At 46.7% G+C, this 12,152-nt stretch overlaps 1 protein-coding gene across 1 annotated transcript in view; it reads right to left on the bottom strand.

Annotated features, from left to right (window-relative positions):
- LOC105468120 (aldehyde oxidase 2) overlaps nucleotides 1-10,492 on the bottom strand; it is a 76,727-nt gene extending 66,235 nt beyond the window's left edge. The window contains exons 1-6 of the mRNA XM_071073157.1: nucleotides 10,248-10,492; nucleotides 7,323-7,407; nucleotides 6,349-6,445; nucleotides 5,008-5,116; nucleotides 3,444-3,570; nucleotides 2,026-2,087 (exon numbers count right to left, since the gene is read on the bottom strand). Of these exons, the coding sequence (XP_070929258.1) occupies nucleotides 2,026-2,087; nucleotides 3,444-3,570; nucleotides 5,008-5,116; nucleotides 6,349-6,445; nucleotides 7,323-7,407; nucleotides 10,248-10,301 (534 nt within the window). The 5' untranslated portion in view covers nucleotides 10,302-10,492. The remainder of the gene's footprint in view (nucleotides 1-2,025; nucleotides 2,088-3,443; nucleotides 3,571-5,007; nucleotides 5,117-6,348; nucleotides 6,446-7,322; nucleotides 7,408-10,247) is intronic.
- Between the last annotated feature and the right edge of the window lie 1,660 nt (nucleotides 10,493-12,152).

Below are 12,152 nucleotides of genomic sequence, written 5' to 3'. Positions count from 1 at the left end.
TAAAAGAAATAAACTATCATGACCCTATTCCACTGATAATGTTTTCACATTTGGGATTGTATTAGTTCATTTGTATAGTACATAGTATATGAACATTTTTGTCCATTACACGTACAGCTTTGTATACATATATGAATTTTTAGGTTAATTCCTAGTGGAAAATTAATTGATAGATGCTTTGCAGGGCAATAATAATTTATAAGAGGAAAAAAGAAAACCGTTTTAGAAACCAGATCTCCCAGACATTTGGGATGTGGATGGTGCTGTCTGGGGATGAGTTGACAATTAGTTTTAAAGCAGGTTTCCATTTGCCCGCTCTTTCGCTTCCCATTTCTTCCAAACTAATCTCTTGTATCTTCTTCCTTGAGTAAGTTCTCCTAAGTTCCTAGCATGATACTTTCTTCCAGACACTTCAGGTCTTTGTCTCTACTTAAATATCTTGAGCTGCCATCTTTTCAATTTTATCCAAGAGCAAAAACAGCTGGGCCAAGCAAGCAGCACCTCTCTTACTCAAAGCTCTGAGAGCTTCCACGGTGCACCGTGAACCAATAATGGAAAAAGCCAGTCATCTCTTTGCCCATTTGATATTAGCCTTGTGTATTCCCTCTGAGACTGGGTTGCTTTACCCACTAAAGTCCTGTGAGACATGCTGGCTACCAGGTGGGGTGGCTGACCACATTTTTGCCGTTATCCCCAGAGTCCGTGTGCTTGGAAAGTGGATAATAACATCTATATCCACAGGCAAAGATGCTTCCTTTAACCTTTTTCGTTTGTATTTCACAAGTGCTTTTTCACTCTGCACCAGCCATTTGCTGGGCTTACAAGCTATTTCATTTACTTCTCAGCGTGTTACCTTTGGCTCCCTCACGTAGCAGTAGACATCTGGGAAATGCATGTGCAGGTGACCTGCCTGGTTCTAGGACATGGGACACACCTCCTGGTCTACTTCTGGGCCCACCTCTACGATTTGTGGAGCCTCAGCAAAGAGTGCAAACAAAGGCCCCCAGCCTGGTGCCTGCAGGCCTTCTCCTCTACCCTGGCTCTGTTCCATGCTGTGAGGGGCCTGAGACTGCAGCATGAACAGCCAAGCTCAGTCCACTCCCTCCACAAACAGCTGCTCCTTGGCCACCCTCTGACCTAGGCATGCAGACACTGCTGTTGCCAGGCTGACTAGACAGACTCAGATAAGAGGCTTATGTGTGGTAACAGTGGGGTCAAGGCCATCCATGGAGAATGATCTAGAACAGGGGTGAGGTTTCAGGTGGGCAAGTCGTCTTGGTGCCATGAACTCCCGAAAATCACTGGAGGAGGACCAGAGAGGGGCCCTATAAAGTATGGGGTCCCCCTTTTTTGGGCCTAAGGGCTGTACTTCCCACATTCATCCTGCCCTCAGCACAGAACCACCAGATGTGCCTGTCTGGTCTCCCTGTCAAACACTATTCACATGTCAATGATGTCCTCAATGATAGCAGTAACTATTTGTGGAACTCTTACTAAGTGCCAAGCAAGACTTCTGTGATTTTCTCGAGATCCCAGTGAAGAATCCCCATTTTGTAGAGGAAACTCCCTGTGCTCTTGTACTTGGAGTGAATTTTGGGTTCCACTCTACATATTCAGCTTCTTGTCTGCTCACAACTTCTCAACTGTTTGGATTCTGGAACTGACCTTGCCTCACCAAAGCAAACTCCACCCCCTTGCATCCTTTGTCCCCTTGGGTTTGCCGAGGCCCTCTGACTTGCCTGTCCAGATGCTTTGCTGAACTAGTTACAGAAAATGTCTGGACAGCTGGTTGGATGACCTGGCTTCCCTCTGTGGTTTTGATTGGACAACATCAAAGGTGTTGCAACGTTCCCCCAGTCCTCAACAAAAAGCTAAAACTTTTTGAGTTGGTTGGAGCTAACTCACTAAGTCTCCCTGATAGTCTGTTGAGATGGTCTAAAAAATTTTAATTCCTCTGTCCCTGGCCTTGATCAGCTGTCATTGTCATTCTTGCTGCATAAGGCGTCCCCACAGTCACCTACTCACCATGCAGAAAGTCCTTCCACTCTCAAGTATTGGCCGATACCCAGTGCAGCGGCATAGATTACCTAATCAATCAGAGAAGAAGCATGGTTGTTAGTAGGCTTTGTATTTACTGGCTTCTTTTGAAAGTTAAATAGATCTAGCCTTTTTTTTTTTTTTAAAGGGGTCTCACAACGTTGTCCAGGCTGTATTCAAACTCCTGGTCTCCTCCTACCTCAGCCTTCTGAGTAGCTTGGGCTACAGGCATGCAGCACTGAGCACGGTTCCCAACATTTTTAAAAAGGGTATTTTAACATCTGCCAAGTGGTTTAATGCTTTATTCCTCTGCTTGGAATATTATCCCGCCCACTACCTCAATTCCAGTTTTATTCTTTGTCTTAAAGCTGATAGCCTAGTTGGTGAGCTCACTTGCTTCATCTATTAATTTATTAATTCAATGTAGAGCTATTGACAACTATATTTCAGATACAAGGTAAGATAGCGGGGATCCTCAAACAGAAAACCTAGGCAGTTTCTAAGGCCCTGATATACCATCATGACTTGGATGGTTTGTCAGTGATGCTCCTCAGTTGCTTCTAGATAATTACATCAGAATCTCCTGGGGGCATTTTAAAAAAATGCAGATTCCTAACCCTGCTCCAATTCTTCTGAATCAACCATTTAGGGGTGGGCCCAGGAATCTGCATTCCAGACATCTGCAGGTAATTCTACTGCATGAACTTTCCGTTCTATTGCTGTTTCATGTAATAACATTTGAGAGCCTCAGGTTTCCAAAGATGAAGGCCTAGGGGGTGGGAGTGAAAGAGAGGTTCTAGGTTTCCAGGTTCGAGCGGTCCTCCTGCCTCAGCTTCCTGAGTAACTGGGATTAACGCAAGCATCACCATGCCCAGCATATTTTTGTTTCCCTGTGTTGGCCAGACTGACGGGGTTTCACCATGTTGGCCAGGCTGGTCTTGAACTCCTGATCTCAGGTGATCTGCCCTCCTTGGCCTCCCAAAGTGCTGGAATTACTGGCGTGAGTCACTGCGCCCGGCCCATTTCTGCTATTTTAAGCCCAGCAGTTTGTGGTACTGAGTTAGGGCAGCCCTGAGAAACTAATACAGGCCCTTAACAAAGGAAGCCAAATAAGTCACTGGATAGAAAATGGGGTGTTAAGTGGGTGGTGTGGAGTGTGCACACTGTGCTAGTTCTGTGCAGGCCATTCCAAGCACATGCTCTGATAAGCAGGGAGCAGCTTGGCATTCTCTGCACCTGGGTGCTGTAGCTACTTTAGAACCAACTGAAGCAGAGGCCTGAGAGGGGTTAGGATGACATTGGGGGTAGTGTGGAGCAGTTTCTGGATCTATCCAGAAACACACTTCCCACTTGGCCCCTGGTTGGGGCGGTGGGGGTGGGGTGGGTTTTCTCTGTTTAGACTTTACCCCCCAAGGCTTCCGTGAGCTGCTCCTCCGAGGGCTGCGGATGGTTCCTGAGCAGTGTGTACATGGACATCACCATCCCAGGGGTGCAGAATCCACACTGGGTGCCGTGGCTCTTGGCGATCCGCTCCTGGAAAGACACATGAATGGTTTCAGCCGTGCCTTCTCGCTGCCAGCAACTCTTACCACATTGCACAGCCTGCAGTTCCCTGGCAATGGTAGAACACACTCCCTGAGCAAAGGTACCCTTCCCTTTGATCAGACTCTGCCCGTGTTCCTTTCCCTAGGCTGCTCCTGGAGGAAGTGGCTCAGAAGCAATGTCCTATGATAATCACTTTCCAAGGTCAAGGGCTCAAATCCTTCTAATTGGGAATTAGTAGCACGCATCCTCCACTATCAGAGCGCAAAGAATCCTCTGGAAATCAATAAGTATAAACTGAGTGTGTGGGAGTTTCAAAAATAGTTTTCTTGACTACCTCTGCATCTTGCACAACTTATTTCTATGAGGCTACCTCTTTCTGATTGACTTGGAGACTGTTGAACTCACTTTGCTTTCTTCCTTAAATTCTTCTGTGTTGGCACAAAGGGAGCTCTCCTTTCAAAGGTCTGAGATTTTGGTCCATGTCCTGGGTCGCTGCCATTTAAAGTGTCGTCCATGGACTAGCAGTATTGACTCCACCTGGGCTCTTACAGGAAATGAGGAACCTGAGGCTCCTGCTTCAAATCTCTTTACTCAGAATCTGCATCTTTAACAAGCTCCTGGGTGAGTCTTAGGCGCATTAAAGTTTGTATCTAAATCTGGAAGCCCTGTTCTAGATTGCAGAATGTAAGGTAATCCTAGGATTTGGGTTTATCAACCTTGCTGTGAGCATCCTCTCTGCCCTCCTACTAGACTCTGGTACATTCTGCTGGATCGTTTGTCTTTGCCCATCTCTTTGGAGTTCATTCTCCAAGGAGATCATGTAGTTAAACCCAGAGGCCCTCTGGGCTCCCCCTGTCTAGAAAGACTCAGTGTTGGTTAATCTGGTCCTATGACTCCCAAGCTTCTGTGACAATGTCAGAGGAATTGTTGTGCTCTCTGTCAACACATGTCACATTGCTCTTAAATCCAACCTCTTTGTTCCAGCTTCAGGTTAAGATTCAGAGAAGCAATTGTTGCCATATTCTGGTGAAGTTTTGGATTCCTCTTACCCCAATTCTAATTTTACTCCTAAGATCTCTGCACCACAGGAAATAATCCTAAATTTTATTCTGTTAGCCTCAGAGACATTTTATTCTATGTGTAATATTCTTTGTATAGTACCTATTCCGGACCATTAATCAATACTTCAATAATTCCGCTTCTCATTCAAGCAGAAAAAGTGAAAAAAAAAAGATGATTAATCAAATGTGGATGGAGTTTTCAGTTTTCTTTTAAATCACTTAACAAATGTTGTTACCGTGGTCAATAGGCATCCAAAGCTTCTGCTTATCTGATCACAACCTAGAAGCCTCAGGCAGTACAGCCAACACAGCATTTGGCAAAAAGATAAAGTTAAGAAGTGAGAAAATGAGGATATGTTCTTACCTGTACAGGGTGAAGCCTGGTTTTGATGCTTCCAACACCTTCCACGGTGGTGACAGCAGCTCCATACAGAGAGCAGATGGGCATCAGGCATGCAGTGACAGAGAAGTGTCTTTGTATAAGAAACACAAGGAGAGTCAAGGGGAGTAACACAGTCCTGCCTCATGGGGAAGCCTGGCACCAGGAAGAACAGTGGAAAACCTCCAAATCCCATCATGGAGCTGAGGGGATGGGGAACTGGGGAGGAAGAATTTACAGTCCTCTCTGCTGACTCTGCTGTCTGTAGGAATAGGGATCCTTAAGGTGAATCTGGGCATTCTGAACTTCAGAAACAATTTCCAAGTCCAGAACAGACCCACCCGGGAGTAAGGGAATGAACTTGTGTCACTAGGAGTGTGGCTGGACTTCAATAGTATTCACTGGGGCATTGACTTCATAACAAGCAAAAGGTTTTATCTATATGGACACATTTGGGAATTTTTTGCTTCCTAATTTAAAACTCTCTGGATAAGGTCATTCAACAGTGTAGGATAACCTGTGTTCTGAAGCCATCTCTTGATTTGTTGGGCCAATGGACTTGGGAGAACCCCAACTTCTAGAATCTGGTCCTTAATCTTGGTCCAGGTCCTTGCTTTGTAGTGCTGGTCCAGCCCAACTGTAGAAAGGGCATTAGCTGCTGGTGGTGGTGGCTCATGCCTGTAATCCCAACACTTTGGGAAGCTGAGCCGGCAGATTGCTTGAGATCAGGAGTTCGAGACCAGCCTGGGCAATATGGTGAAACCCTATGTCTACCAAAAATACCAAAAAATTAGCTGGATGTGGTGGCAGGCACCTGTGGTCCCAGCTACTGGGAGGCTGAGGTGGGAGGATCACTTGACCCTGGGAGGCAGGGGTTAGAGTGGGCCAAGATAGCAACACTGCACTTCAGCCTGGACGACAGAGTGAGACTCCACCTCAAAAAAAGGGAAAGAAAAAGCATTAGCTTCAGAGCCAGAAAGTGTGGAGTTCCAGTCCTTGTTCTATAGATTACTAGTTGTGTGACTTTGAACAAGTCCCTTCATCTCTTTGAGTCTCAGTTTCTTCATCTGTAAAATCAATGGCTGATCTACATTGGGGTTTCTTAACCTGGGGTGCATAGATGGGCCTTGGGGGATCTCCCTGAAATGGTGTGTAAAATGTAGTTAGTTTATGTGTTATCTGAGTAGACGGCTCACAGCTTTTATTGGATTATTTAGAGCAGTCTAAGATCCGTACACAGCAAGAATCTAAGAACCTTTCTTAAAGTTGTGAGCTAAGAACACGAGCAAGACACAAAGTACTGTCCTGGCTTCTGGGCTGGGATACCTTATCTTCCTGGACACGGGGTCATGCTTGGACACCATCACGGTGCAGGCGCCGCAGCCTCCTCTTCCACAGGCGTACTTGGTTCCTGTGAGGCGTACTGGAAGGGGCGCAGTCAAGGAAAAGATGCCAAGGAGAACATTTGCTTTCAGTATAGCTGCTCCCTAGGGGGTCACTTCTGAGGAAGGTCTTTTGGCGGGGTGAGTGCAGGTCTGAGAAGCCGTTCACTTCCTTCCGGTCTTAGTTTGACACTTGGCGTATTAACCTCTCCCTGCCTGTTTTCTCACAAAGAGGGAGAAGCATGTTGCCATGCAGGGATGGCTATCTCCCCATTTTCCAAGAGAAGCTGAAAAATCTTGATTTTAAAAAATATGAAATTTTCCAATTTCTAAACATCAACAACCAATTAAAAACCTTGGGCTTTTAAACAAAACTTGTCCAGAAGCCGATTTCATCAATTAGTAATTTCTGTCATTTGTTTATTTTTTGTTCTCAGAGAACTGAAAGATCCATATTTTAATTTGCCAATTAAAATATGTTTGCTATTAAGAGGATCTATATTCCAGAATATGAAATGGCAGGGAAAAGCTAGGGTAAGAAAACACATGTAGGGAAAGGAAATCTTTCCCTGTGATACAGGTTCTCACTGAATCTGGAGAATTTGGTTTCGAAAAAGGGCAGGGCAAATGCAATACAAGCCTCTATTACATAACAAGCCTGGTGGGGCTCCGGAAAGCCTGTAAGGGAATTGTTAGTGCTGAAATAAAGAGCTTAGCTTCTATTTCACTGTACTATCGACACAGGAAACTCCGGGGAAACTTCATCCTCTCCAAAACAGCCCGATTAACCTAATAGCCTTAAAACCACGGCCAAAAGCAAATAGAGAGGAAGAGCCAAGGGGGCTGACTATTTGAATGGAGAGATTTGATTCATCCTCATAATTCTCAGCTGGCCTAACTGTTAAGGCAAACACAGACACAGCCAGGACTTTGACAAAAGGGTCCAGTTCTTTCGTAGGAAGGTCAGCAGAGTCCCTTCTGGGTCCACATTCCTCTCCATCACCTGTGTTGGGAACAGAAGAGAGGTGATTATGGGACTTGTATCCGTGACCCCGTGGAACATCTTCAAAGCCTGTTTGATTTAGGGATTAGGGTATAATAGGCCTGATTTCGTCTGCACCTGTGTTTTTGGTGCTCTGAGGGCACGTGACGTTCACACATGTTAACAGGACAGAAGACTCACAGGGCAAGTGTGGCAACAATGCTGTGATAGATGAGTGAGCCGGGAACACTGCTGTGTAAAGATGCCTCTGGGAGGGTGTTATTCATATTTGCTCCACTATCTATTTTTGTGGAATCTTCCAATTCGGTCTTGAAATATTTCAAATCTGGGAGGGACTTGGATTGTGTGCATGTGTGTGCGTGTGTGCATGTGTGTGCGTTTATGCATGTGTGTGCCTGTGTGTGTGTGTGTGTGCATTATGTGTTTGTGTGCACGTGTGTGTGCATGTACGCAATGAAGGGTCCTGTAGGGAGGCAAGCTGGGTAGGCAGAGATTCTGGCCCCTCTGAGATCCCTCTGGTTGGGAATGCATTTGCCGCAGCAGGAGTCTGAAGAGTGGTAGGAAGGAAGAGGAGACAGAGAATTGCTGCTGTCCTGGGGAGGCCCTGGAGCCTGCCACTCCCTCAATAGCAGTGGGGCCAGCGGTGAGATTTGATGTCCCAGCTCAGGACCCAGGTGGCCCTGGTGGACACTAACATCCCCAACTCCTTGAAAAGTGGAGGTTTGGCCTGGTGCGGTGGCTCACGCCTATAATCCCAGCACTTTGGGAGGCTGAGGCAGGTGGATTACTTGAGGCCAGGAGTTCAAGATCAGCCTAACCAACATGGCGAAACCTTGTCTTACCAAAAATACAAAAAAAACAAAAACAAAAACAAAAACAAAAAAGGGCCGGGCATGGTGGTGCATGTCTATAATCCCAGCTACTTAGGAGACTGAGGCATGAAAATCGCTTGAACCCAGGAGGTGGAGGTTGCAATGAGCCGAGATTGCACCACTGCACTCTAGCCTGGGAGACAGAGCAAGATTCTGTCTCAAAAAAAAAAAAAAAAAAAAAAAAAAGGAAAAGGGGAGGTTTTAGGGGTGTCCTGCGAACACATCTAGTCATTTTGTTGCGTCGGAAGAAAGGAAGATACAGTGAACTATCCATGTTAGGGTCTTCCTTTCTCCCCAGAAGGAAGACATAAAGTTTTGTAGATCTCAAAGAATTAAAAAAACAAGGAAGATGCATCCAAGTTGGGATGTTAAAATTCAGCTGCTTTCTGGATCTCCAGGGGATCCGAATCAATGGAAGAAGAGGCCGTTGTCTGCCTGCCCTTAGCCTCACTGCTAATCCTTTAAGCACATGGATTGAGAGTGTGGTTGGATGAGTTATTTTTATTTTTATTTTTTTTTTGAGATGAAGTCTCGCTCTTGTCCCTCAGGCTGGAGTGCGATGGCGTGATCTCGGCTCACTGCAACCTCCGTCTCCCAGGTTCAAGCCATTCTCCTGCCTCAGCCTCCCGAGTAGCTGGGATTACAGGTGCCTGCCACTGCGCCCGGCTGATTTTTGTATTTTTAGTAGAGACGGGGTTTCACTGCGTTGGCCAGACTGGTCTTGAGCTCCTGACCTCAGGTGATCTGCCCTCCTCAGCCTCCCAAAGTGCTGGGATTACAGGCATGAGCCACTGCGCCCTGCCGGATATTTCTGTTGTGTGACTGACTCCCACCCCTACCACACCGTCCTTGCATTTCTTCTAACCCCTGACTTATTCCCTGCTCTGACTGCAGCTACTTCACTCTGGGCTCATGGCACAGAGGTGATGTGGGGTGGAAAGTAGAGGAAGGAGCCTCCTCTGGCTTTTGAGTCTCCAAAACCTAGGCCAGTGGGTCAGGCAAGTAAGGACTCAGACCCTCGAATGACAGTTTTGGAAGAACATATGGCGGTTGCTGGTTACGGAGTCTGCATACAGCAGTGTGGGTCAGAAGGGCATTGATAAGAACTTTAAGGCTCCTTTCTTGAACTAAGCTCTGGGGTTGGGGGTAGACAATGACCAAGTCCTGGGGCTGAGGGTCCTTGAGGGAGAAGTGACAAGACCCCAGAAAAGCCCTATGCCTTGGGGGCTGCAGAATGGTTCATTTGAGAGACAGACAGGGACTCAGGAAGCGAAGGACCTGCAGAGGGCACTAGGGTTAACTAGGGGCCTGCGTGGCTGGATGGTGAGGACTGGAGGGAGGATGCTGGGACAACTGGCAATGGAGAGTCCCTGCCCTTGTTAGACAGGCACCAAAATGGAGCTTAGCTACAACCCAGGGAAAGCAGGGGACTCCAATCGACTGTGAGGACATTTTAGCCAATTCTGTACAATGAGGACTCAACAGAAAAATTAAGCTGATAAACAAACAAAAAAAAGGTCCCATTTCTTGTCCTCCTAATTCTGAGGATCAAGACGTGTCACCAGATAAAGTGTGTCCATGAATCAGGCCTGGCACCAGGCGCTTTCCAAGGGGGGCGTCCTAAACAAGGAAAGGGACAGCTTTCTTTTCATCTTTACGATAGTCCTAGAAGTGGATTTCAAAGATGAGGATGCCAAGACTCAGGGAGGGGAAGTGGCGTGCACAATGTTATATAGTAAATGGCGAAGCCAGATTCATCCGACACCAAGGCTTTACTGAGTCCTCCCCACATTTCCAGGAGCTGAGCTCTGGCTGAGTGGGAAACAGGTCACATTAGGATGGCTTTCTAGTCCCTGGCTTCTTGCCCCTGACTGCAGGGGCTCAGCCCAAATGGGCCACAAGAGCTGCCCTCCAGCTCATGGTTTCCTGCTGCCTCTGCACACCATGGTAGGAGTGCCCATCACTTACCTTCCTCCCGTTCACGAAGAAAACCAGCTCGTCTGATCGTGATGCGCAACGCATTGCACCTGTAAACAGGTTCTGCTTTACAAGACACGGTGGGAATGCAGTTTGCCCCAGCCACAGAATTGAGTGGTAAGGATTTGTGTAGAAGCAGGTGGCCTGGAGCCTCAGGAGCACAAGAGGTGGAGACTTCCTTGTTTCACAGCTTAAGTCTAGGGCCCCTGTCTAGTCCAGCCTCTTAACTGGAGCCTCACTCTGCCTCCCGCCAATCCTGACTTTGAAGCTGACTCAGTACACAGCCCACACCTCTTCTTGCTTTTTCTGAAGTTTGAGGGCATCAGCATGAAAACCATAAACAACAATCTAAGCTTAAACCTGCTCTGCACACTGCCTCAGCCCTGGGAACAGACCCTGGATGGATTTCACTTTTTTCTAGGACAGAGGTGGGCTTTCTGAGACCTCCCACTTTCCCCAACTTTTTTTTTCCTTCTAATTTTAGGTGCAGAAATGTCTCCTCATAGGAGATTGTATGATCAAATCCAGTCTGTGCCATAGCTGAAGTGGAGTTGTGGGGTGCCTTCCTACTTCCTCCCCACCCACAGAATTGTTCCACTGCAACATAGCGATGTAGTTAAGGCAACCACTGTACAGATAAGTAAACTGAGGCCCAGAGAAGTGAGATTGGTAGCTTGGAGTCACTCAGAGTAAGTGGCAAAGCAGGAACTAAAACTGAGATATTGGACTTGTAACACCTGTAAGATGTATAGACAGAATCCTTGATTTAAAAAAAAAGAAAACCCAGCCAGGTGTGGTGTGGCTCACACCTGTAATCCCAGCACTTTGGGAGGATTACTTGATCCAATGGGCTTGAGACCACCCTAGGCAACATGGCAAAAACCTGTCTCTACTAAAATATACAAAAATTAGCCAGGTATGGTGGCACATACCTGTAGTCCCAACCACTTGGGAGGCTGAGGCAGGCGGATGACTCGAGCTTGGGAGGTTGAGGCTGCAGTGAGCTGTGAACACGCCACTGTACTTCAGCCTGGGTGAAAGAGCGAGACCCTGTCTCAAAAAAAAAAAAATCATGTTTGTTCTTTATGAACATCTCCAATTAGCTATCTGTAGATAAAATCAAGCTGTTCTTATTCTTTCAGCTGAAGTAATGCCTAGCACTTGGCCTCATGTATGGGTGAAGCAAGTAGCTGCTTATGTGCCTGGCTTCAGGAGAGCTGGCAAGACCACTCTGTTCCCCAACACTTCCTTGACCAGTTCTTGGAGCCCTGGCACCATCATTAGAGTCAATCCTTGGTCTTCAGATGAGCATTCACTGTGTGGCAGTGTATCTGTCAGGCCAGAATGGCCAACACCTGGCATCCTCTTGATCTGGCTAATTGAGGAAGGTCCTGTCATTCCCCTGGTCCCTATGTGGCTTCAGAATCCTTCCTAGAGCTACTCCTCAACGAATGGAGTTGGCAGCTTCCAAATTTCTTGACAATTCTAATGCCCAGGTTCTCAGGCATTCCAGTTTTCATGCACCCGTGGAGACGAGTGTTTACACACATGCCTGTGTGTTGGTTTGAGTATGTATATGGGTGTTTTACATGTATTAAACAGTTGTCAAATACATCTGCAGCAGTCCTGTGAGAGAAGTTAGAGATGGTGCTGTGAATTAGGAAGGACCTTCAGGTCACACTTTGATCATGTTGCTCCTGGTGCTATCAGGACCTTTTTGATCATGTTACTTCTGTTCAAAACCCCCAAATAGCTCTCTGCTTGGAACATAGGTTTAAACTCTTTAGCCCAGTGTGCCAAGCCTTCCACAACCTGTCCCTGTCTCTGGCCTCTGACTCCCTTGCTCTTAAAAAAAAAAAAAAATCTCAGCTAGGCACAGTGACTCATGCTTGTAAT

This window comes from Macaca nemestrina, chromosome 11 (genome assembly GCF_043159975.1).
Source record: "Macaca nemestrina isolate mMacNem1 chromosome 11, mMacNem.hap1, whole genome shotgun sequence".
NCBI lineage: Eukaryota > Metazoa > Chordata > Mammalia > Primates > Cercopithecidae > Macaca > Macaca nemestrina.
Note: the sequence above shows the minus strand (reverse complement) of the source record. Positions and strands in the feature narration are given on the sequence as shown.